This window comes from Armigeres subalbatus, chromosome 1 (genome assembly GCF_024139115.2).
Source record: "Armigeres subalbatus isolate Guangzhou_Male chromosome 1, GZ_Asu_2, whole genome shotgun sequence".
NCBI classification, from domain to species: Eukaryota; Metazoa; Arthropoda; class Insecta; order Diptera; family Culicidae; genus Armigeres; species Armigeres subalbatus.
Window position 1 is genome coordinate 308,214,914 of NC_085139.1, and position 26,366 is coordinate 308,241,279.

A 26,366-nucleotide genomic window follows, 5' to 3' on the forward strand; every position below is an offset into this window, starting at 1 on the left:
CGTACCTGAAGGAATAAAATAGACCCCATCTCGCGGTCCTTAGCCTCTTACCCAGCAACTCCTATCCCTACCTCCCCGCGGTACTGGCCGGGATACGAGCAACCTTAGGGAAGATCGGGTAACCAACCCCGGTGGGAACTATGGTCGTATGCTGACAGGGAAGGGGGGTTTGCTCCTCTTCGGAGGTGCAAATCTTATTGAGCGTCTGTTCTCCATGTCAGGATCGGCTCACAACAGCGTCTGTTCTCCATGTTAGGGGCGGCTGATCATCGTCCGAGTGCCAGCGAGGGACTCTAAGTGAAACTGTGCACCATGGTCCACCGGAAATAAGGAGGAATGGTCCTCCGGAAATTTAGAGGGTTTGGTGTCAGGCCCTGCAAGCCAGCCTTTAAAAATCATAAGCAACGAACAATCAACAAGAGAGTACGGACCGGAACCATCGGCGAAGACCACTGCGACGTAAAGGGACTAGCGATTGGAAACTCGGTTCGTGGAACTGCAAATCTCTCAACTTCATCGGGAGCACACGCATACTCGCCGATGTGCTCAAGGACCGTGGATTCGGCATCGTAGCGCTGCAGGAGGTTTGTTGGAAGGGATCAATGGTGCGAACGTTTAGAGGTAATCATACCATCTACCAGAGCTGCGGCAACACACACGAGCTGGGAACAGCTTTCATAGTGATGGGCGATATGCAAAGGCGCGTGATCGGGTGGTGGCCGATCAATGAAAGAATGTGCAGGTTGAGGATCAAAGGCCGGTTCTTCAACTTCAGCATAATCAACGTCCATAGCCCACACTCCGGAAGCACTGATGATGATAAGGACGCATTCTACGCGCAGCTGGAACGTGAGTACGACAGCTGCCCAAGCCACGACGTCAAAATCATCATAGGAGATTTGAACGCTCAGGTTGGCCAAGAGGAGGAGTTTAGACCGACTATTGGAAAGTTCAGCGCTCACCGGCTGACGAACGAAAACGGCCTACGACTAATTGATTTCGCCGCCTCCAAGAATATGGCCATTCGTAGCACCTACTTCCAACACAGCCTCCCGTATCGGTACACCTGGAGATCACCACTGCAGACAGAATCACAAATCGACCACGTTCTGATTGATGGACGGCACTTCTCCGACATTATCGACGTCAGGACATATCGTGGCGCTAACATCGACTCGGACCACTATCTGGTGATGGTTAAACGGCGCCCAAAACTATCCGTCATCAACAATGTTCGGTACCGACGACCGCCGCGGTACGACCTAGAGCGACTGAAGCAACCTGATGTCGCCACTGCATACGCGCAGCATCTCGAGGCAGCGTTGCCGGAAGAGGGTGAGCTCGATGGGGCCCCTCTTGAGGACTGCTGGAGTACAGTTAAAGCAGCCATTAACGACGCAGCAGAGAACAACGTCGGGTATATGGGTCGAAGTCGACGGAACGATTGGTTCGACGAAGAGTGCAGACAGATTCTGGAGGAGAAGGACGCAGCGCGGGCGGTCGCGCTGCAGCAAGGTACCCGGCAGAACGTGGAACGTTATAGACGGAAGCGGAGACAGCAGACCCGCTTTTTCAGGAGAAGAAACGCCGCCTGGAAGAGGCGGAGTGCGAGGAGATGGAACAGCTGTGCCGTTCTCAAGATACACGCAAGTTCTATCAGAAGCTCAACGCATCCCGCAAAGGCTTCGTGCCGCGAGCCGAAATGTGCCGGGATAAGGATGGGAGCATCTTGACGGACGAACGTGTGGTGATCGAAAGGTGGAAGCAGCACTACGAGGAACATCTGAATGGCGCTGAGAGTACAGGCAGTGAAAGTCAAGGCAGCGGAGGAGATGACTACGTCAGTTCAGCGGACGATGGAAGCCAACCAGCCCCCACCTTGAGGGAAGTTAAAGATGCCATTCAACAGCTAAATACCAATAAAGCAGCTGGTAAGGATGGTATCGGAGCTGAGCTCATCAAGATGGGCCCGGAAAAGCTGGCCACTTGCCTGCACATACTGATAGTCAGAATCTGGGAAACCGAACAGCTACCGGAGGAGTGGAAGGAAGGGGTTATATGCCCCATCTACAAGAAAGGCGACAAACTGGAGTGTGAGAACTTTCGAGCGATCACCATCCTTAATGCCGCCTACAAAGTGATATCCCAGATCATCTTCCGTCGTCTGTCACCATTAGTGAACGAGTTCGTGGGAAGTTATCAAGTCGGCTTCGTTGACAGCCGCTCGACAACGGACCAGATCTTTACTGTACGGCAAATCCTTCAAAAATGCCGTGAATACCAGGTCCCAACGCACCATCTGTTCATTGATTTCAAGGCGGCATACGACAGTATAGACCGCGTAGAGCTATGGAAAATTATGGACGAGAACAGCTTCCCTGGGAAGCTTACCAGACTGATCAAAGCAACGGTGGATGGTGTGCAAAACTGTGTGAAGATTTCGGGCGAACACTCCAGTTCGTTCGAATCGCGCCGGGGACTAAGACAAGGTGATGGACTTTCGTGCCTGTTGTTCAACATTGCGCTAGAAGGTGTCATGCGGAGAGCCGGGTGTAACAGCCGGGGTACGATTTTCAACAGATCCAGTCAATTTATTTGCTTCGCGGATGACATGGACATTGTCGGCCGAACATTTGCAAAGGTGGCAGAACTGTACACCCGCCTGAAACGTGAAGCAACAAAAGTTGGACTGGTGGTGAATGCGTCAAAGACAAAGTACATGCTTGTGGGCGGAACCGAGCGCGACAGGGCCCGCCTGGGAAGCAGTGTTACGATAGACGGGGATACCTTCGAGGTGGTCGAGGAATTCGTCTACCTCGGATCCTTGCTAACGGCTGACAACAACGTTAGTCGTGAAATACGAAGGCGCATCATCTGTGGAAGTCGGGCCTACTACGGGCTCCGGAAGAAACTGCGGTCGAAAAAGATTCGCTACCGCACCAAATGTGTCATGTACAAGACGTTAATAAGACCGGTAGTCCTCTACGGACATGAAACATGGACAATGCTCGAGGAGGACTTGCAAGCACTCGGAGTATTCGAGAGACGGGTGCTTAGGACCATCTTTGGCGGTGTGCAAGAAGACGGTGTGTGGCGGCGAAGAATGAACCATGAGCTCGCCCAACTCTACGGCGAACCCAGTATCCAGAAGGTAGCTAAAGCCGGAAGGGTACGATGGGCAGGACATGTTGCAAGAATGCCGGACAGCAACCCTGCAAAGATGGTGTTCGCTTCCGATCCGGCAGGTACGAGACGGCGTGGAGCGCAGCGAGCGAGATGGGCAGACCAGGTGCAGAACGACTTGGCGAGCGTGGGGCGTATCCGAGGATGGAGAGATGCGGCCTCGAACCGTGCATTGTGGCGTCAAATTGTTGATTCAGTGTTATCTGTTTAGATGTTAACTAAATAAATGAAATGAAAATGAAACAGGCAATTCTTCAAAAATAAATTCAGAAGAATTCCACAAGGAAATTCAGTTAGAAAAATCCGTTGGAATTATATTTAAAGACTCATTAGGAAATCCAAGGGGATGTCATTTCCCTTACTCATGAAGAATATTCTCTTGAATTCTATCAATTTGAGTGTGTAAAAATAAACGATACATAAAACAAGGAGATGATATTGGATTTTGAAATTTTTTCACTGATAATCATAATTTTGATATTGAAGACATTTGAAGACATTTTTACTCAACTGTGAAGACATTTGAAAATATCCCCTGGCATCCCTGCTCCCAATCACGCGTCGGCACATCTTGCCCAGCGCTATGAAGCCTGTTCCCAACTCGTTGGTGATGCCAGAGCTTTGGTAGAAGGTAGCCACTCGGTGCCCGCTTTTCCACACCTTCTGTCCTGTCCAGCAGATTTCCTGCAGCGCTGCGTCGTCAAAGTTGCGCGGATGTAATTCATCATAGATTATCCTGTCGCGACCTGCGAAGCCTAGCCTAGTTACAAGTTTCCAATCGTGAATCCTTTATTCGTCGCCTAGGTCGTTGCCGATTATATCCATTCGTATTATGTGTTAATAAAGCTTATAGTTTGGATTGACCCTCGCAAGAGTAAAGAGCCCCGCACATAGCATACGTTTGCGTTGCGTTTGACAGTTTTCCCGCGGAAAACCGTCAAACGCAACGCAAACGTATGCTATATGCGGGGCTCTTAATGATCGTCTATTTCTTGGAATCTATTCGAAACCTCCAACAAGCAATTTTTCCGGTCGTTTTAACAGAAATAATCTCCCAAACCTAAGCGATTTCATCGCCGCGACGGTGACAGCTAGTCGCCGCGATTCTATCTTTGGGTCGCTGCAGGCAATGTTCCATTCACGCTTCCATACCAACGGCAACAAAATCGCAGTCACCAAGCGATAGAATCGCGTCGCGATTGTCTCGTCGCGTGTGTTTGGGGGAACTTATAAGAGTTAGAATTACCTTAATTTACACTATTTTAATTTGTAGTATCATTTCGCCTAATGTCTTACTATGGCCGATGAGGCAATTGAGCGAAAACGTCAGAATTCGCTTGCTGTCAAGCGAATCTGTCAAAAATTTTCACGGGACAAGCAGCAGTGCGCGTCGTGAAATTTTTCTGGTGGTGAAAAATCGTGATTTTGTGCCGGAAAAACCTTTGAAAATGGTATCGAAACACAAGGACCACGGTCGCGACCGTAATCGTGATGGAGAATCAAGCCACTCGCACGGCGTATCGCGCGATAGAGACCGTGATCGGCGCAGGTAAGTTGGTGGGCCCCATTCCTAGCGCTTAGCGTTACGCCACCGCATTCGCCGTTCTAGATGATGGTGCTCGGATTTGAGGTTATGTGTTCTGTTTACGTTGGGAAAGTGTTTATCTTATGTTATTGTTTTGCAGATCTCGTTCCAAAAGCCGGCACCGTGATAGAGACCGAGACCGGGAGAGGGATCGTGAGCACCGGCGAAGGAGTAGAAGCCGTTCGCGAGATCGCCGCCGTCGCAGTCGGTCCCGCAGCAGGGACCGGAGGCGTTCGCGGGATCGTGAGCGCTATGATCGGGGAAACAGTCGAGCATCGGATCGGTCGAATCGTGCCCGTGAGGAAAATCACGACACGGAGAGCGCATACGATTACAAGGGTATCGAGTTTACCCAGAGCGTTATCGAGTCGATGATGTCAACGGCGGCCAACGCGAAAAGCTTTGCCGAGCTGCTGAACAGCTACAACCAGCAGCAGCAAATCCAACAGCAACAGCAGCAAATTCAGGCCCAGAAGGCGCTGCTGGAGGCTCATCACGAGAGCAACCAGTCGGAAGCGGGAAGAGGTAAATATGCACCCGATTCTTTTTTTGCCTTTCTCGTACAACTAAGTTGTACCGAAAGGCTATCATTTCACTCCGAAAACGAACTTTTTATAGAAGCCTCTGAGGCCCATAGTATTATATATTAATCGACTCAGCTCGACGAGCTGAGCACATGTCTGTCTGTCCGTGTGTATGTATGTGTGTATGTGTGTGCACAAAAGCTATAAAAAAAATTAGACAACTTTTCGTACAGTAATCCTTAACCGATTTTCTCGTAACAAGTTTCATTCAACAGGGGACAAAGCCTTGTTGATCACTATTGAATTTTATAATGATCGGTCATTGCGTTTAAAAGTTATGAAGAAAATGGTACATCGGACCATATAAACCCCATATAAGGTTGGTGTCTTAACTAAATGCGAGAAAGGCACCACCAACGCTAGGTGGATTAATCTGGGTTTTTTTTTGGGAATGCACGTACATATATTTTTGTTTAACTTCGCATAACGTTTTAACATCGACACGTTTAATGATTTATGAATTCATAAGACTAACAATTGACATTGATTTATTTCACAACAGATGGTCCGAGTGGCAGTGGCAGCAGCAGATCCGATGATGCTGAACGCCGCCGGAAGAAGAAATCCCGTTGGGCGGGCGGAGATCACGATAAAACCTTCATTCCCGGAATGCCCACGATTTTGCCAGCAGGGATGACACAGGACCAACAGGAAGCATATTTAGGTGAGTTTAGTGCATCGTTTTTGCAAATGCCATTTCTTTTCAGCTTTAGGTGGGCGGCTTCTAATCGACGAAGGGAACGTACCAATCCAAAGGAAGCGAACACGGAACAGCTCAGGAAAATGGTCTAATGATAAGCATCAAAAATCGTCTCGAAAGCCCAATAATGACACATGCTTTTTCTCCCAAACCAACAACCTAAGTCGCGATTAGGGATACGCGTTTCAGATACGTCGGGTGATGTCCCAGCTGCGCTCTTTCATGATGTTTACGCAACGATTGTAAGATGAGTGACATCGTCGTAAGTAGTTTCAGCAACCATCGCCATTACAACTGTTCTGCATTTTTAGATAAACTATTCAAAACCGCCTGTTATCAGTAATAATCTAATATCGGGGGGTCAACCCTCGATCTAATCTTCTCTCTGCTCTTTCTTTTCTCGATGGTGATTTAGTTCAACTGCAAATAGAGGAAATCAGTCGGAAGCTACGCACCGGGGACCTGATGATCCCGCAGAATCCGGAAGAAAGGTTTGATAGTTGTTTTTTCATATACGATTTTTGGTAAAGCTTTTTTATCATTGAACAAAGTTTTTTATATAGTTTTTCAGCATACGGTGGAAAATTCTTGTTTTCTGTTCGTTTGCGAGGGAGGGTAATATTTCTGGTAATGAATTTGAATTCAAATATCAAAATAAGGTTTAGCAATTTCAACAAATTATCTCATTGTTTAATATTTTATATCATCCACTCAATCATCTTGACTGTTTCAGTTTTCTTTATCGTTTTAGTTATTAATGACACTAAATTCCAACTGGAACTTTACATGCTCTTATTAATTGATTATTTTCTTATAACTGGCTTTGTACGAATATGTGCTATAACAAAAAAGCAAAATTTTGTCGAAATTATTAGTTTGTTGAGACAGTTTGGCTTTGATGCCACGCGTTTCACTCTTTTCAGACTTTTAGATGAGCATTAGACTAGGCTGGTTTGACCGGTATCTCAAGGTTCTCTAGACGTTTATTTGAAAATTAGTTTTATGGTCTATCTAGATGGGCTTCATTTTCATTAGCAAAAGTTATTGAAAACAAAATTTACGTTTGCAGTCAATTACTCACATTATATTTCAGATGAAGCCTTTATTGGATGCCATGATTACGCACTTGACCATTCATTAAACAAATGTTATGAAGAAAGGGGCACCACTTGTCATTTTTAATGCATTCTGAAGAATGACGCATTCAAAACATGTCTGTTTAAGGACATGAACCCGAATTTTTTATCTCGGCAATTTCGTCATAATTCCAAGATATTTGTCTTTTTCTTATTGGAAACACAAAAATGTTTCTTGATTTTATGCAGATGCCTCATTTTAATTTCGTTTTGACTCAAATCCTGAACATGACTCATATTCCAAACAATGGCGTTTAAGCGCCCTAACACTAAAATTTCTCTCGGTTTTTCGAACTGAGCATGAGGATTACAAACGAATTCAAGCTCCTATGGATAAAAATACACGAATCAAGCCAAAATGGCTTTTTCAAAACGACTGTTTCAAATATCAGAAATCCACAGAAATTTGTTCAAATATTAAAAGATGATCTTCAAAAGATATTCCTGTAAAAACGATGATATTTTCACAGGAATACCCACAGAAAAAATACGAAACCTCCTAAGAAATTTTGACAAAGATTCTATGAAGAATTTAATAAATAAATGTCTACAGCCTAAAAAGGATTTCTGCAGCATTTAGAATCCGAGAAATTATAAAAGAAAATTGGGGGGAATTTCTGCGGAAATTCTTGAAGCACTGGCCGCAGTAATTACTGTAAAAAAGTTTGCAGTAATGTTGCCTTGAATATACGGAAAAATTACTGGAATGTTGTCCACCAACATTCACCAAAGGAAATCTCAGAAATTTCCAAACCGAATTCCATTCCGAATGTATTTCCGGAAGATTTTTTCCCAGATTCCCAGCGAAATTTCCGCAAGAATTCACGTTGCGATTTTGTTAGCTGTAGGGGACCAGGGGGCATTATGAACACCCAGAGCAGATTGGACACCCCCAATATTCTTGTTAATTCAATCATTTTTCTACTTTCAATGCAGCGAACTCTATAATCCTTTCATAGACAACTAATTTATAGCGTAGAAGCCATTGTTTTATTTTCTTAGCGCACAAATTTGACAAAAAAGTTAGAATGTCTTCGAAATGGTTAAATTTATAGGTTTCACCTCCCATAAAATAAGCTTTAATTTACCACAGAAGATGATTTCTCAATTATTGGTCATCCCATAGCAAAATTCTGTTATTTACAGTGCTCTGGCATGCATTTGTGACAAGTTTCCTTGATTTTTACAAAATTTCCAACAGTTTTTAATTTTGTTCACCATGGGGGTAGAACTGACACCTTAAAAATTAAAAACATAACCTCGAACACATCGAACTTGGCTTTCATATCGTGTTATTTTCGTGTTACATTGGTGCGGAATTATAAATCGCTATAAAAGTTCCAGTACATGACATATTATATACCATAGAAGCATATATATATACCATAAAAGTCGTTGAAAGTACAAGGAAGTGTTTTGTATAGATTTGGCAATCTCGTTGGCAAGTTGATCGGTACAACCCATTGAAAGGATTAGCGATGCCAGTAGAGTGAATAAGATTATGCAATGCTTAGAGTAAAGACGATTGGGAAGGGGTCTTGCAATAAGTGTGAGGATCCATATAAAAACAATCATATGCTTCATACAAAAAGTTCGACATACATGTGGCTGAAAGTGGCATATTTTTGCGTTACGTAATCAATCTTCTTCTATTCGTCATGGAATTAATATAGAAAACGACCATATATGACCTCGCTTAAGAAGAGGGAAATAGAATAGGTTTTCGGATGTTGATGATCCAAACACAATTTTAATTGTCTCATACAAAATCATGACAGGAAGATGAACAATTGGGTAATATTTATGTTGGATGATCCATAAAATAGGTTACAATGGCATATAATCACAAGCAAGATAATTTTCTTCATATTTTATAAGGGTGTCCAATCTACCCCGCTACCTTCCGGAGAGTAGTGAAAAATTAACTATTACAAAATCGTCCTATTTGATTGAAATTACCTTATTTTCAATACGATTCAAAACAGAACTGGTAGTTAACGAGTAATAGTATCATGCAGTGGTGCGAATTCTCAATCTCAGTGACTGAAATTTGTTGAAATTGATACCATATCCTCTTCACACTCACTTCCTAACAGTGAAAACTGAAAATGGTTAACAGCAACAATCAAAGAAAGAGTAAGCAAAATACCCAAGTAACCATGAAGCTATATATGCTTGTAAAAAACACAGCCCTAAAAGTTGACTTAAAGTGGAAAAGGGCAATTATAAGATCGAATTAATGGCTCATTACTTTGACATGTTGAAATAAAGCATCAGTAATGCATCGCTGCATTTGTAATGATGAGTTAGTGTATCGTTGTCTGACAGTTGATGAATAAATGCAACTTCGCATCGTTAAAACTGATCTAATGCAATTAGCATTTAGCATGCTGATTTGTGATTGATATATGTGCAATATTGTAATGCTTGGTGTTACTTGGGTACCTCTCTTCTCATTGCACACGCAGCCCGCAGTGACAGTCCATTCAGTTCACTCGCTGCTGCGCGAATGCGACGGCCCTATATAAATGCATGGGTGAATACTATCACTTGAAAGACAATGACAGGAGATTTGTGCCGAATGATAATCAGCTTCAGCCCACTGTTGGCAAACCGAGCAAGGTAATCTACTCCTGCTTTGTCTTACTGACTGAAAGACACCGTCACAGGCGAAGAGGAGCAGAGAAAAATACAAAACAAAAGAATCACACTCAGCAGGCATTGTTGGATTGCACCACTGGTATCATGTAATTGCTAGAAATCCGAATTATATTTAATTTAAATCACCTAAAATTTATTAAAACCTTAGGGTGTCCATATTGCCCCTTGTCCCCCTAATCATAGGAACATCTGTTAAAAAAACTTACAAATCGTTTTCCACAGGAATTAATGAAGGGATGTCCGCATGTAGTCTCTAAAGATTTTTCGCAGGTTGTTTTTGAATTATTTTAATTGAATTTCTAATAAATTATTCCACAAGCAGTAGGATTGCTGCAAACATTTACATAAAAAATTACAGGATAATTCCCGGAAGATTCACCACAGGAATTTCCGGGATGAATCTTCGCACGAATGAAGCACGTTTTCGACAGATTTGTTTAATTATTTGTCAAGTTCATCTATAATCAATTATGATCAAATCTGGCCTAAACATTACTTCTATATCAATGCATCTTTGTGCCGAATTCCACTAACATTAACGGAACGAAACTTCTCATTTAAAAATCGGTTCGTATTGAAAGAGTATTGGCTATTTAGTTCTTGTTTACTTAGCTCCAGTATTTCTAGTGGTGAAAATTTAGATGGTCGTTGAGGGTTGTTGATTGAAATAACTGCGATTTTCTTTGTCCTATTCTCAATTTGGTACAAACATGTGCAAAATTGAAGCTTTCAATCATATTTAAAATCAGAAATGTTTAAAAAATGGCGTCAAAGAGAATACGTTTAGTAGATTGTAACCAAATTGATATTTCACGTGTATTTGCTTAAAATTTAGTTCTAGGTCGCGCGGATTTTATGTCGCGCGGAAATGGTGCGGATTTAATTTCAATCGGCGCGGATTTGGCGCGGAAAATATTCCAGGATCTCCGTAACAACCCTGTAGTTAGAAACAAATATTTTTAAAAGGGTGCCCTTGTCTCGTAGCATATTTGAACAAGTCAAAAACAGAGTTTTAGTTAAGTCACATTTATCGGGATTACCATTTTTTTTTTAAATTCGCTTTCTAGTCTAGATGTTAGATAAGATACATCAAACAAAAACTGTCGTATTGTTATATAGAAAAGCATGCTCGCTGAGAAGGTATTAAGTATCAGTCTTAGGGTGCTCATCTTGCCCCGTCCTACCCTATCTTAAGATATATGAAAAATGGACCTGAAAACTAACGAAATACTTGGCTCTCCATAATTTTTTCTAAAATTTTCATTTTCTTGGAACTTCTCAATTTAAATTAAGTTCATACATCAAGCTTCGTACAGAACTTTTTTGACTATTGGAGACTTCCGAGCGTATTGAAAGGATGCTTCCGAGCCTCTTGAAAGTAAGATTCCGCACCTCTTCCGATAGAACCTTCCGAGCGGTTTTCAAGCCACTTAAAAGGAAGCTTCTGAGCATCTTAAAAGGACACCTCTGAGCTACTTGAAAATATGCTACCAAACATCTTGGAAAAAGAAAGAGTTCCTTGAAGAAAGAGTTTTGAGCATCTTGAGAGAAAGCTATCAAACCCTTTCAAGGGACGCTTCCAAACGTCTTGAAGGTAGGCTGCCGAGTCTCTTGAAAGGAAGCTTCTGAGTATATTGAAAGGACGCCTCTGAGCCTCTTGAAAATACGCATCCAAGCATATTAAAAAAAAAAAATCCGAGCATTTTGATGGTAGCTTTTCGATCTCTTGAAAGGAGGCTTCCAAGCCTCTTGAAACGAGTTTTCCGAGCCTCTTGAATGGCGGCTTTTCAGCCACTTAAAAGGAGGCATTGGAGTATCTTGAATGGACGCTTCCAAGCCTCTTGAACGAAAAGCTTCGAGCCTCCTAAAGGGAGGCTTCAAGCCTTTTGAAAGGAGGCTTCCGAGTCTTTTGAAAGGAGCCTTCCGAGCCTTTTCTAAAAAAGTCTTATATTCCAAACCTTTCAAAAGGCTTGCAAGCCATTTAAAAGGAGGCTTCGGAGTATCTTGAATGGACGCTTTCAAGCCTCTTGAAAAAAGAATTCCGAGCCTCTTGAAGGAACAGGCTTTGAGCCTTTTGGATAAAAGGATGAATTCCGAGCCTCTTTGAGGGATGACTCCGAGCCGTTTGAAAAGAGTTTCCAAGCCTTTTAAAAGAAAGAGAAAAGAAAGTTTAAATCAGAAAGCTTAACAAAATAAGTAAGCTTCCGAGCCTTTTAAATGGAGGCTTTCGAACCTGTTGAAAATGCCTTTTTTCATGTTTGGGTGTACCACTGCGACCAGTTATTAGATCTATTGTAGTGTTCCCCGTATCTTTAGTGTCGAATTACTCCATTATTACATATTGAGAAGCAATGCAGTATCGGCTTCGCTATAGTTTTTGTTTTGTTTTTTTTTTTCTTTTTTTCAAGAGTATCATGTCAAGGTCCCGCTATTTAGACCCTTCACAAAGAACAATCTCATTGAAAGCGCGCCCCTTATCAATCTTTCCTTGAGAAAACAAATCAGTAATACTGTTATTTGGCGGGAGCCCTAGCCACATCCTCCTCTTCCTTCTAGAATCATAATCTTAACATATGTATTACTCAACATTTTGTTTTGATCAGGTAGATTGCCGAGAAGATTTTTAAATTAACTATGTTCATTCGCAGTTTTGCCCTTTTGATCTTTTTCCCGACAGTTCTTCATCCATTGTACTGGTTGTAGAGGGCAGGATTCAATAAGCCATGATTTACTGATAGCCATGCATATTTTGTGCATGTACAAGTTAAAGTTTTGAAACAAAAAAAAAACAAAATTATCAAAACTTTATCAATAAGTTTTGATTAAAATTCTAATTTCATCCGCCATTATGCATTTTTGTCCGAGGTGCCCCTTTGGCCCCGGCGAAGGTACCCCCAGGGGTACATGCACCCCAGGTTGAGAACCGCTGATGTACATCAACAGATTGTTCGTAATCCTAATGATGATATAAAACTAATATGGTCACTACAATAGGCGAATTCGAGAAGGATCCAGTGGTAGAGTGCGCTACGAGAGTTTGGGAGAAAAGTCGTCAGAAGCCATTATTTACATTCAAAATCAAAATTTATCCATACAATTTACTTCACTTTTTGGTATATTGTCACATGTTTTCCACTGGCAATGGCTTCTTACATTCTTGAAACAGCTATTAAAGACAAATCCCACCCAAATAAGCCGCGAAATAAAAATCCGGGAATTCATAACCAAGATAGTGCGGTTGAGGCACTGCAAGAGATGTGCTATTTAATCGGAAAAATCATATGCAAGCACCCACCGGATGGAAGCTCATCCCAAAGAAAACGAAATTTTCTTCCAATTTGCGACTATTTCAGCTTTCATAAATGGTTGTATTAACCAGAAAACGCGAAAATCGTTCTCCCTCCGTATGCTGCCAATGCACTTTTTTGGCCAACGACACTTTTTTCGTGGTTCTTGTGACGACCACCAGATGTCGAAATGATCGATGAGCTTTACTCAAATTCGCCAAATCGGCGATCCAATCCAATCATTTATGAAAGCTGAAATAGTCCCAAATTGGAAGAAAATTTTGTTTTCTTTGGGATGAGATTCCATCCGGTGTGTGCTTGCATATGATTTTTCCGATTAAACAGCACATCTCTTGCAGTGCCTCCACCGCACAATCTTGGTTAGGGAAGATCCATTAATTACGTAACGCTAAAATTGGACTTTTTCAGCCCCCCCTCCCCCCTATGTCACACTTTTTGTATGGAGCCTCTGAAAATTTTGTATGGATCGTCACACATGGCTCACCCCCCCTTCTAAGCGTTACGTAATTTGTGGACGTTCCCTTATGAATTCCCGGATTTTTAATTCGCGGCTTACTTGGGTGGGATTTGTTTTCAACAGCTGCTTAAAGACTTTAAGAAGCCATTGCCAGTGGAAAACATGAGACTATATACTAAAAAGTGAAGTAAATTTGATGGAGAAAATTTGATTTTGAATGTAAATAATCGCTTCTGACGGCTTTTCTCCCAAACTCTCGCAGCGCACTCTACCACTGGATCCTTCTCGAATCCGCCTATAACTAATTAACAAAACAGTAAAATCACAACGAAAAATCAAATTGTAATGGGACTAAAATCACAGAGAACAGACATGGAAGCTCGAACAAAATTTCTTGCAAAACATGTGTAAACAAACAAACCGAACTGCAACGCCAACGACGTCGACATTGCAACTCACAATCTCATTTTGACAACACGATGGCGCTGCTATACTCTTGCATGCATAACGACACTAGCGCACAGTGGCATTTTTTGATGACGCTAGCGCTGATTATGCACGGGATAACGGCGACATTCCAAAGTTATTTCAAAATGAACAGTAAAAAGTTATCACAACATAGTGAGTGCAGCTTCAACGTCTGTTCTCTGTGCTAAAATACACTTATCTTGCATATGCGCGTTAGCTACTACGATCAGGGAAGTAATATTCGAGCAACGCCTAACAATAGACCAATGCAAACTCTAACTTAACCTCACTTATTTTGACAGTTCACAGAGCTTGTTTACAAGGTGTTAGAAGAAAAATCGACGATGAGAAAATTGAAATTCATATTTTAAGTTTAAAATTGCTGTGATCCGTATATTTTAGTGTTATTCTTTGCATTCAGCATGAAATCAATCGCGATGGACATCTACATGCGAATAAAATGACGAAACAATTTTATCGGAAGCTGCGCCGGAGGCTAAGTCCCGGAGAAAAAGCTCTGTGAACTGTCATCCTACGTCATCATGCACTGGTCTATATACCCAGCATAAAACCAAAATGTTACTAGGGCTTTGTCGTCATCAGAGTTTGACAAACGCACCTTGCAACAAGCCTTTATCAGAACCTGAACACAATATGACAAGAATCATTTTCTTTGCATGCTCTGATGTTTCCGAGAATACGGCGCTATTTTTGTAATTAGAGTTAGATTCTCGGAATATTTTCATGAAAGCAGAAACTACGATAGCATAAAACCAAAATTTGCTGTAGAGATGATGCAAAATAACGGAATGAAAAGTTAGCAACAAAATTGTCTTCTTTTTTGTTGCGGACAAAATTTTTTGAATCTTTGTCATTATTATCTACGACAAAAACGAAGCTTTGTCGTTGGTTCTCTTTTGTCGCTTGTTTTGCATGCGCATCGAAGAAAAAATGATTCCCTGACTGCGACGAAAAACAGTGCGTTGCTCAAACCATAGTTGGTCCGGCAAGGGGAAGTCTCAACATTATGCTATTTCACAATGGCCGATGTTGCACGTTAATGTTAATTTGTTGCAGAATGTCTGGACAATCGATCCTTCCTTGTATAATATCAGCGACGGCCAGTGCTCTGCTAACAATGAGCTAGAATTTACTAATGTAGCGCAAATCAGCGCTGTTCTTATTGGCCCGTTTACATATGAGCTAGTTATAGCGGACAATGCACTGTCCGACAATACTAGCGCGAAATTAGCATAATGTAAACAGGAATTGTCATGTGCTAATAGTGTTTACATTATGCTAATATCGAGCTAGTATTGTCGGATAGTGCATTGTCCGCTAGAACTAGCTCATATGTAAACGGGCCATATGCAACGCAAATAGTGACGTCACTATTTGCGCTGCATAAGATTAGTGGGAGAGTAAAAGAGAGGACTAGTGCCACGCAGCGCTGATCTGCGCCGCCTTATGGCCCGTTTACATATGAGCTAGTTCTAGCGGACAATGCACTGTCCGACAATACTAGCGCGAAATTAGCATAATGTAAACAGGAATTGTCATGTGCTAATAGTGTTTACATTATGCTAATATCAAGCTAGTATTGTCGGACAGTGCATTGTCCGCTAGAACTAGCCTATATGTAAACGGGCTATTAGTAAAGTCTAGCTCCTTGCTCTGCTAAGTCTCTACGGATACGTAACGGAAGAAGGTCGATCAGCTGAAAGCGGTCCTCGTAACTAGGGAGGCGAAATGGGTCGCTCCATGGTAGTTTGCGCAATGCAAAAAGAACAAAGCGGCGTTGTATTGATTCGTAAATGTAGGTTGCGAATCCAGAAGAACTCCCCAAATCTTTCACGCAATGCACTCGGTTGATGGTCGTGTCGAGAAGAGAGTAACTAAATCGGATCGGCTCCTTCTTCCGTGAAAAAGTAATTACCAAACACTTCGCCGGGTTGACCTGTCGGTTATATATGCATGGCTATCAGTAACCGGTCGGTTCAGAGCAGGCCTGGGATTTGTCACCTTCATACAGAAAAACCATGCGACAAAACCAAAGAGAAAACAGTCACCTCATACTGGACAACACAACCTAACCAACGTAACTCGATACAGCGTACTACTGGTCTCTCTCTCAGACAAGACATTTTTAATCTTGTCACATACTTATTTTGTTTCGATATATTTGTCGTGTGACGTTTTTCACCACGACTAAGATTTTGCACAACCAGACGGACAAGAATAGTTGTCATGGTTATTGACAAAAATGTTCGTCATGTCACCTTCGAATTCTGTCGCGACAAAAATTGTTGTCGTTGTCAGCAAAATGTTGTCATTATGAATTGACGACAAAATGTTGGGAAACCACTGAAATGGTGTGGTTTCTTGGTTTTACAGCAGTTGAAGCCTAGCTCATTATAAAAACGACTAATATGTACTGCATAATAATAATGTTTCGAATTTTGATGATTTTAGTCCAGCGCAAGGGATTCCAACTATAATTGCTTACCTTAAGGTATTTGCATACGCTTTCTCTATAGATAAATGATTGATCAAAGTTACCCCAAATTGAAAAATATAAAATCTCGACAAAAATATTTTTAAAATAAGTTTAAAATTATGAAATAATTAAGAACATCAGCCTAATGCTTTCTACATGTAGCAGTACTCGTTTACTAATACTCGTGTTAGTACTATCATTTTGAAAAAAGGGAAAAAAACTTACATGAGAGGAGGGGAAAAAATGCTCACGCAATAAATTTACGGCCTCCACAAAGCGCGCGTGTCGAACGATTAAAATGTAATTCGCCCATGTTAAGTGCAGTAATTCCAATCAATCTTCCAATTAAATTTCTAAAAAAAAAAAAATATTGCTGTCAAAAAACCGTCCAACAGGCAATTGCTACAAACGGTGTACCAGTCAAAATCCACTGAATTCGATATTTACGCGGACGATTGTACAGCGTAAGTCAAAACCGCGCAAATCACAAAAAACGCGTAAAAATAACTTCATCAAAAATCACTGTTTAGTTTTCGCGCATCCTTTAACTCTTTTAAAAACCGCCTGGTCAAAATCGGCAAAAAAAACACGCATAAATCCATAACCCGCGTGAAAAACAAGCAAACTTGTTGCGTTAAATGGCTCAGCTATTCGGCACTGGGTGATCTTTCTCTATGCAAAAGACATCTGTTTTTTTTTGTTTATGTATTATTATGTACGTAACAACGCACACATTTTTTATTTCTAAACAGAAAGTCTATCAAGTCAAGTCAAGTCTATCAAGAGAACAAAAAAAATTAATTATTAAGTTTCGGTATGGCATTTCAAATCCGTCCGCTGCTATTGCTGCTCCACAAGAGGACAACCAGAAGATGCGACATAATGTTGCGACCAATGTTGTGTCGTGCACAGAGCCGAAATGGTATGCGTTGTCACATGTTTGTCGCAGATGTGTGCTCTAACAAGACATATAACAATAGCAAATTGTCGCGATTGGAAAAAGTTGTCATCTGGTCGTGGGGATCCAGCCGTGCGACGGAATACTGGAAGTTGTCAAGTTTTTGACTGACCATGTTTTTATGTATCTTGTCAGGTGTCACTGACAAACGCGACAATTCCCAGGCCTGGTTCAGAGTACACAAGTTGGCGAACACAGTGATCTGGTTTTGGAGGGATTTGCAATCGGATATTGAGCAGATGCGAAGCCCGCAAAGGATAGCCGTGGTCCATCGATTGCATGGTGAACATGGTTTAAGGTGATTATACAAACAAGCCATGTGGTGAATTTTAAATTCACCACTCGGTTTCTACTCCTATAGACTAACGCAAAATGAACTCCCCCAAGAAATTATGACGTTTGAGCGGGTCGCATAATGAACGCAAAATGAACTTTTGTTCGAGAAAACGACCCGCTCAAATGTCAAAATCCATCGGGTGAGTGAATTCGATGAACCCCTGCATAAGTCTATTATCAAAAGTTCAAATCTAGCGTAATAATGTTCATACAATGCTGAAATTAAAGTCGATTGTTTAGTAAGCAAACGACATACGAATGTTTCATCCCCATAGGCGTTATAGTTCTCTCAATTCGTGCTCTAGAAAAATCACTAGAAAAAACACGTGGTTTCCAAGATGCCCGACTTGTGGCTTTGTTGTATAGCCACCTTAAGTAAAGCAGGAAAATTAATGGCCCCAAGTGGCTGCCCTGCGGTATACCAGACGAAGGGCGGAAACTATCTGAGCGACAATCGCATAAAGCAACCACCAGCTGGCGTCCGGTCAGATATGATCGAAACCAATCGAGGAGATTTCCACCGACTGCAAGTCTGCCAAGCTTGGCGATTGCAATTTCGTGGTTTAGCTTATCGATCGCTGCAGAAAGATTCGTGTGAATGACGTCCTTATGAGTGCAAGTGATCATGATGCTCCTGACCAGGGTGGTATATAACGGGTGGCCCAAACGGCCGAGTTTTGCAAGTGTTGGTGAGTGTTTTGCCGTTGCAACGGAAAAATTCATCGAAAATTTGCCATAAAGAAACCGAAACAGCTGTTGTTTACTTTTTTGAAGTAACAAATTTGAGCAAAATCATTGGCGTAACTACCCCCGATGCCTAGGGGGGGCTATAGCCCATTTCCCAGTAAACCACATATCGTATAACAAACAGCAAATAAAGTCGCATTTGCGTCCATCAAAAATCTGAATCGCATTGTATATCAAACTTTGTCAGATTATTGTCAAAAGATGTTGTATTGAATGCATCGTATACGATAATTTGTACCGTAGTGAAAATCAATCGTAATTGTGCGAATAAAAACTCGTAATGACTTACACTCCTTGCAATATCCTATTAGAGTGCGAATGAATGTCTATGTGAATCGTAATACAATCGAAACCACCTCAGTCCAAACGGCTTGTTGAAATTTCAAGCAGTTGTAAAGATATAAATTGTGTAGTTTATGTTGGACAAAAATCCGAATCAGTACAAGATGTGCATTATGGTGCAGTGGTAGAGTGTCCGCCTGCAAATCCAAAGATCGCGTGCTCGAGACTTGGTGCTGGTAAGATTTTTTTTTAATTTTTCATATTTTTATGTATAATCGTAATACTGTTCTCATGATGTCGGGAAAAATCGTATAATAAAACTCGTAGGTACCTATATCGCCTCCACTTTGGTACGTATATAGCCAATCTGTGCATTATATACGATTAAATTGGTTCTTATATAATAACCTATATCAAGAGATATAAGTACCAAAATGTTGACTGGGTTATATTTTTTCTCGAAATTGACACTCTTTTTGAAAATTCTCGAACATTTTAACATCTCATCAAGTTATCAGCGGTAATATGACAAATGCAGTCCAACCACCTAAGGCAATTGCGGATCCATCACACTCATTCATATTATTCTGTTTTCTCAAGCATGTGCACGTGTGCACGTGAGAGCAACAACACACAGTCTATGTTTAATTGCGCTCGACTAGCGTCAGGCAGTGGATATATTTGCATACTTCATAAATATTTTATCTATCTCAAAGAAAAAAAAAATAGTGCAACTTTCCATGGATTCCGCCGAGAATCTTCAAAGAATTCTGATGAGAATCCTTTAGTGATCCTGACTGGAATGTTCCAGGGACTCCGATGGGAATCTCTAGATATTTTGACAGAATCCATCAAGAATACCAATGGGAGCCTCCAGGGATCATGAAGATAATCCACCAGAGATTTCGGAGGGAATGTTTCTGGAATTCCAACGGAAAAATTTCAAGGATTCCGACGAGAATGTACCAGGGATTCTTCACCCTCCAGGAATTTCGACGGGAATATTTCAGAAATTTAAAGGGGAATATTCCAAGGATTTCGTCGAAAACCCTCCAGGAATTCCAATATGATGGTTCCAGGTATTTCATGAGCAATGTTCCAGGGATGAAGACGCATATCGTCGAAGGATTCCGAAGCAATCCGTCGAAGGACTTCGAAGCAAATCGTCGAGCGACTCCGAATTAATCTTTCAGTTATTTCGAAAAGAATCCTCCAGCGATCCTGAAGGGAATCCTCCAAGGATGTTGAAGCAAATCGTTGAGGAACAAAATCTATGAGAAATTCTGAAGCAAACCGTCGATGTATTCCGAAACGAAACGTCGAATGATTCTGAAGCAATTCTTCGCGGGATTCCGAAGCTAATCGTCAGTCGGATTCCTTATCGTCTAGAGATCCCAACGCAGATCATTTGCAAAACGTCGAGAGACTCCGAATTAAATCTTCAAAGGATTACGAAGCAAATCGCCGAAGGATTCTGATTTGTCAAGGAATTCCTAAACCAATCTTAAAACGAATCTGGAGATATTCCGGAGCAAATCAACGAGAGATTCTAAAGCAAATCCTCTATGGATTTTAAAGGGTATTTTTCACAGATTCCCAAGGGTATTGCTTAACAATACTGGAAACAATCCAGTAGGAATTCTTCTGGATTACGATTGGAATACTTCGATGAATCCGAAAAGAATTCTTTAGAGGTTGAATTGAGAATTCTTCTCGGATTCTGATGAGAATCTTTCTCGGATGCTGATGGGAATCTTTCTCAGAATTCAGAAACAAGCTAATTTTTCTTTCACTCATTTCATTAAGTATGATAGAGTGAATATGAGAGATAACTCTTTAGTTTTCAAACTTTTTCGGTAATTCATTATGCTATATGTTGAAAACTGATATCACTGCTAACTAACTTATCAAATCCTAGGGGGGGCTAATTTTTTTCTAGGGAGGGCTAAGCCCCCCCTAGCCCCCTCTTATTTACGCCAATGAGCAAAATGTTGAAAATTTTCAATGAAGGGATGTGTTGTCAGCATAAGCACAATGGAATCTTAGTACTGCAAGAGAAAAATCTGGTGCAATACTTCAATTTCGACGGAATTTTTTTCTTTGTTTTGGTTAGTTGCCATAAGAAAACCGAATCGTGAACATTTTGCCATAAGAAAACCGAAAAGTTCACTGTGTGAGTACAAAATTCACCAAGCTCGGATTACCAACACAACTACACATCTTTCCACCCGTAATGTAGAGCCCTGGCTCCTGACGAACAACGTTAGGCTCACCAAGTTAGTGATTGTTGAACGACCAGCTGTGAAACCATGTTGATCAGCACATAGATATTGTCTGCAGTGGGAATTCAGCGGCTCCATGACAGCCAGCTCAAATAGCTTCGTTACTGCACTAAGCGATGTGATACGCCGGTAATCCTCTAGTTGTTCACATCACGCTTGCTTCCCTAAACAGGTAATATTCTTTTTGAGAATCATCGATAGAACACCGTCAGGACCAGGCTTACCAGATGAAGTCTTAAACCTTGAAATCGCTCTCGAGATAGCTTCGACGTTCACCTCGATATCGTCACTGGCAGCGGTGATCACGACATCAACAGGTAGTAGTTGTTGGACACACTGGCGAATTTGGCTGAGAACAGGTTGCATTTACCTTGTTGGGTGTTTGCAGATCCACTATTGAATACCATGGACGAATGAAATCCAGTCTCTTTGTGCTGTTCATTCACGTTGTTCCAAAATGATGACGACTATGTATTTATGGTTGAGTCTGACATAGTGGAAATTGAGAGGCACCGTGCGGCGTTTCGTGTATATCTCCTCAATGCCGCTTTCTTCCCCTTTTCAGTGACCGGAGACACTCGCCATCCACGGGATCCGATATTTTTGGGACATGCCTGTCTATGCATGTCCCAACATTTTTGGGATATGTTTGACCATGATGTGAGAAAAAGTTTCTGCAGCAGAATTTCCACTTGATCAAGAATGTGTTCCCAATCCATATTTGACACCACTTCGGCAATACTACGATGGTCCGCCGTATAAAAATCGTACGACATCGCGACTGGGGTGTTGAAGAAATTACGCATAAACATTATCTTCGACGAAAAGCAATCACTAGAGGGCGGTAAGGGAGAACATCCTTAACTAAAGGTGCACGAGCCAAACAGATGGGAGGTGCCGTGATACGACCACTAACGAATCAGAGGTCCAGAGAGCGATTATTCTCGTAAACCTCACCGTTGACTCGAGATAGTGTAACGATACTGTCTGGCGTGAATTGCATATCTGTCTCATCTTTGCTGGGTTTCCTATTCATATGGCACAAATAACCGATTCACGGCAGTGTAGTTATCGAGAAGTTTAACGGCAGCTGCATGGAACGTGGAGCTTTCAAAATCCGGACGGAATAGCAGTCCATGTAATGCTCGTAAAGTTAAAGTCGCCCAAAATCAAAACCTCATCACAAGGCACGGACACAGATCGGCAGTTTGTGTCAATTAGATTAGGAATAGTTGCCTGTCACCAAGCTGAATAGCAACCCATACTTGCTCATCGGTGTTTCAAGAATCGTCCTCTACCATTTTTGCTTTCAAGCTAGAGTCAACTGCATCAAGTACGCCCTATCCGGTAATTTCCCTGCTATTCGTTGTGTTCACAACGACCAAAACGAAAAGCTCCAAAAACGGAGCTCTTAATAGTTCAAGAATCAATCTAGAATTCAGTCACGTCGTTGCTCTGATTCAGAACGACTAGTCGATATTCGTCTAGAAGGCTGCTAATTCCTCCAACGTTCTGGTAGTAGATGGAAATGTCGCCACATGCAAGCGAGGAGCGGTGCACTGCAAATCAGAACTCTATCAGGCTGATAGTACTTGCCGACATAAGGACTTCGGAAGACCGGACGGACCGGACGTGTGCTGGTCACTGGCAGGAATGGCACGACTGAGTTTTGAGGATAAGAGTTTCCCTCAGGGTTTGCGACATAAGTGCGTCCCGGTAGCGTACTGGAAATGCATTGCATATTTAATAACATTATTGCATTCACCTTATTTTGATATTTGAATTCAAACAACTGGGAAACAATAGAAATATAGAGCTTATAAATTAATATGGCTTTAATAGTTGTAACCCCCTTGAAAACATCGGTTTCCTACAAATGTAAAATCATTTTGGTAATCTTTTGGAAACTTCAAGTACCGCCTTGCGAATTGCTCAAGTTGATTTACAATTGTAGGATAGTTTTTATGTTGAATACATCGAGTCCCTGTTTGTTGTGAGGATTAGGGAATTAATATAATCAATACAGAATAAGCCAAGTCACATACTAATGAGTTTTTCATTTGAAGCGATTATCAGTATTAGAGCTGTGGAACCACACGGTACTCGTCACCACCAACTGCACCCGACAAATCAGTGAGATATATGGTAAACGAACAAGAATAAAACAACGTAACTGAACCCCCTTTCAGCACATGACAATCCTGAGTTTTTAGAACAGACGAGACTATTGCCGAACTTTGTCTCAAAGTTACCACTGCAATGCATAAAATCTAACGCTAACTTTTGTAAGTCTCTCGAAGGACTTTTTTGAAACCTGCCAACCCAAAGTTCAGTAGGACGCCAGATGAAACGAAAAGCCCCTTGGTGGGCGCACGCAGTGCAGTCACTCGGTAGATAGTGGCTCATATTTCTTGTGACACTTGACACCAGTGGAATACGGGAGAGAACCGGTTATGAGGAAACCCATTGGAGGTGATGGTCACTCGTAACTTTTCCGTTTTGACCTGGACAGAAAATCGTACAGTGATGTGAATAATGGTTCTTTTTGTCTTTTCCCCCAGCCGTGTGTTGTAATCGTCGTTGTTGCAAGGCGAGATCAACTTGGAATTAATTAATTTTACCGTTACAGCTAATTTAATTCAATGAAAAAGCTAACGAAAAATTTGTTTGCAGTTTAATAACCGAATTTTGTAGGTTTTAGGCGAACTTATATCGAATAATGAACGACTTTACCCAAAGTTTTTAGCAGGTTGAACTAATTATCGTTTTTACCATACAGGAAACATATCTCACTCACGAAGCCCTAATGAATATATATTTTTTTGAAAAGCGCAGCTATTAATGATGAATAATCAAAACCTTACCTAGACCTTAATAAATCGCACCCATTGAAGCTATCAGAGCAGTATTTTCATAGTGGACTCTTTGTCTCGTTTCTGTTCTTTTCTCGAATCTCCCACAGGTCACCGTCGCCGGAGCCAATTTACAGCAGCGATGGCAAGAGGTTGAACACACGTGAGTTCCGGACAAGGAAAAAGTTGGAGGAACAGCGTCATCAGCTGATTACACGGATGCAATGCATGAATCCGGAGTTTAAACCTCCATCGGATTACAAGTGAGTAGCAACTTTTGAACGTTAACTTTGATGTCTGTGCTAGGGAAACATTATATAACAACATCCATTTTGCATTCAACAGGCCACCGGTGATTCGCGTCAGTGACAAAGTGCTGATTCCCCAAGAGGAACACCCGGATATCAATTTTGTTGGTTTACTAATCGGGCCGCGCGGTAACACACTCAAGGCCATGGAAAAGGACACCGGCGCCAAGATCATAATTCGTGGCAAAGGATCCGTAAAGGAAGGCAAAGTGGGACGCAAAGACGGTCAACCACTGCCAGGGGAGGACGAACCGCTGCACGCCTTTATCACCGCCAGCAATCCTGAAGCGGTGAAAAAGGCAGTCGATCGCATTAAGGATGTTATCCGGCAGGGCATAGAAGTGCCGGAAGGTCACAATGATCTCCGAAGGATGCAACTTCGTGAACTGGCGCAACTGAACGGAACCCTGCGCGAAACCGATGGACCCCGTTGTACCAATTGTGGCTCCAACGAGCACAAAACGTGGCTGTGTCCAGACAAACCGAATATCACCAACAATATCGTGTGTTCTTCGTGCGGTGGAGCTGGCCATATTGCCAAGGATTGCCGAAGCAAACGACCTGGGCAGGGTGGTCCTCCAACGAGCAACAACCAGGCCAAGATCGACGAGGAATACATGAGTCTCATGGCAGAACTTGGCGAAGGACCTCCACCAGAGTCGAACAACCAGCAGAATTCGCAATCATCTAGATCTTACGGTCTGTTTGAACCCAGGCAGGCACCGCGCCCGCTTATGCAAACTCCGCATCTCCCGCCTCCACATGCCGCTCCACCAGCGCCACCAACAACCGCGGCCCCTATGTCTCTGGCTCCGCAAATGGGTCAATGGAGCTTGCCTCCCATTCCTGGTCCGCCACCTCCACCGCCGGGAGTTCCCTCTTTGATGTCCTGGGGTCAGCAGCCACCTCCACCGGGCGGAAGTCCAGATGTAATGCCACCGGGAACGGCTCCGCTTCCACGGTATCAACAAAGCTACCCGCCACCACCGCCAGGAGTTTCGCAACCGCTAGCACCGGGTACCTCTCCAGTTGGAATGCCCTCTTGGAGTGGGAATGGCGCATCGGCAGGTCCACCACCACTCATGCCACCAGGTTCGTGGCAACCCCCGGGAGGAGCTCCAGGAACAGGTTTCATTCAACCGCCACCGATGCCAGTCGGCTTGCCGCCGGCTCATCTTTTAAACGCTCCTCCTCCCCCACCACCCCCATCGTAAGTGGTCACGCGGAAAGTATGGACGTGCTTTTTAACTTTCGTCGAAAACTAGCAGGTGGTAAAAAGATTTCCCATTTCTATGGGATATAGACATAGTGCTACAATTTATACTACGACATAATGTTTCGTGACTAATCCCTAAAAACTTGAATCAAAAAGATAAGCTTGCTGTACCTATTTAATTGATAGACCGAATAAAATTAGCTCTTAATATAACACGAACTCTTGATGGTCGAAATAGTTAATATGTCTGAAGTGTACCGAAAAATCATAATTTAGTGAAATCAATAGATTTTTGTGTTTCCCATCATCTTTTTGCCTTTCTCGTATACTAAGTATACGTAAAGGCTATGCTGCAAAATGGTGGGTTGACATCAAGGAATGAGCGCCCAACAGAGCTCTGGTCCCCACAAGTCCCTATCTCACGCTTCCACGGGTCGTCCGATGACAAAAGACCGCCAGCTAAGGGTTGGGTACTTAGCTGGTAGTGCAGCCTGGCCACTGTTGTCCTTCTGACATCAGCTAGAGTGAGAAGGTACGCTTAGAGCTTCTGTTCACCAGGAGCGCATGCGTGGTACCCAGCGGCTGATTAACGAAATGCTGTATCGCGTCAGCTATACCTAAGGTGGCAGCCCCATCATCGCGATGTAGGTAACGCGACCCCGGTAAGGTAGCTTACTGAAGCCTCTCAAATACCGCGAAAAATGGAGATAGAGGAAAAAAAGAGCGTTATTTTTGGCAACCGACCCGGCAACGAAATAAGGACTATAGTCTATATATATGATTGAAAACTCGGTACCTGGAATGTC

General features: G+C 42.4%; 1 protein-coding gene across 1 annotated transcript; it reads left to right on the forward strand.

Moving 5' to 3' along the window:
* The first annotated feature begins 4,530 nt into the window (after positions 1 to 4,530).
* LOC134207893 (splicing factor 1) lies at positions 4,531 to 25,779 on the forward strand. Its single transcript, XM_062683912.1, has 6 exons — positions 4,531 to 4,732; positions 4,869 to 5,293; positions 5,855 to 6,016; positions 6,468 to 6,543; positions 24,147 to 24,299; positions 24,382 to 25,779. The coding sequence occupies exons 1-6, from the start codon at positions 4,632 to 4,634 to the stop codon at positions 25,556 to 25,558; spliced, it is 2,094 nt and encodes a 697-aa protein (XP_062539896.1). The 5' UTR covers positions 4,531 to 4,631; the 3' UTR covers positions 25,559 to 25,779.
* Positions 25,780 to 26,366: the final 587 nt, after the last annotated feature.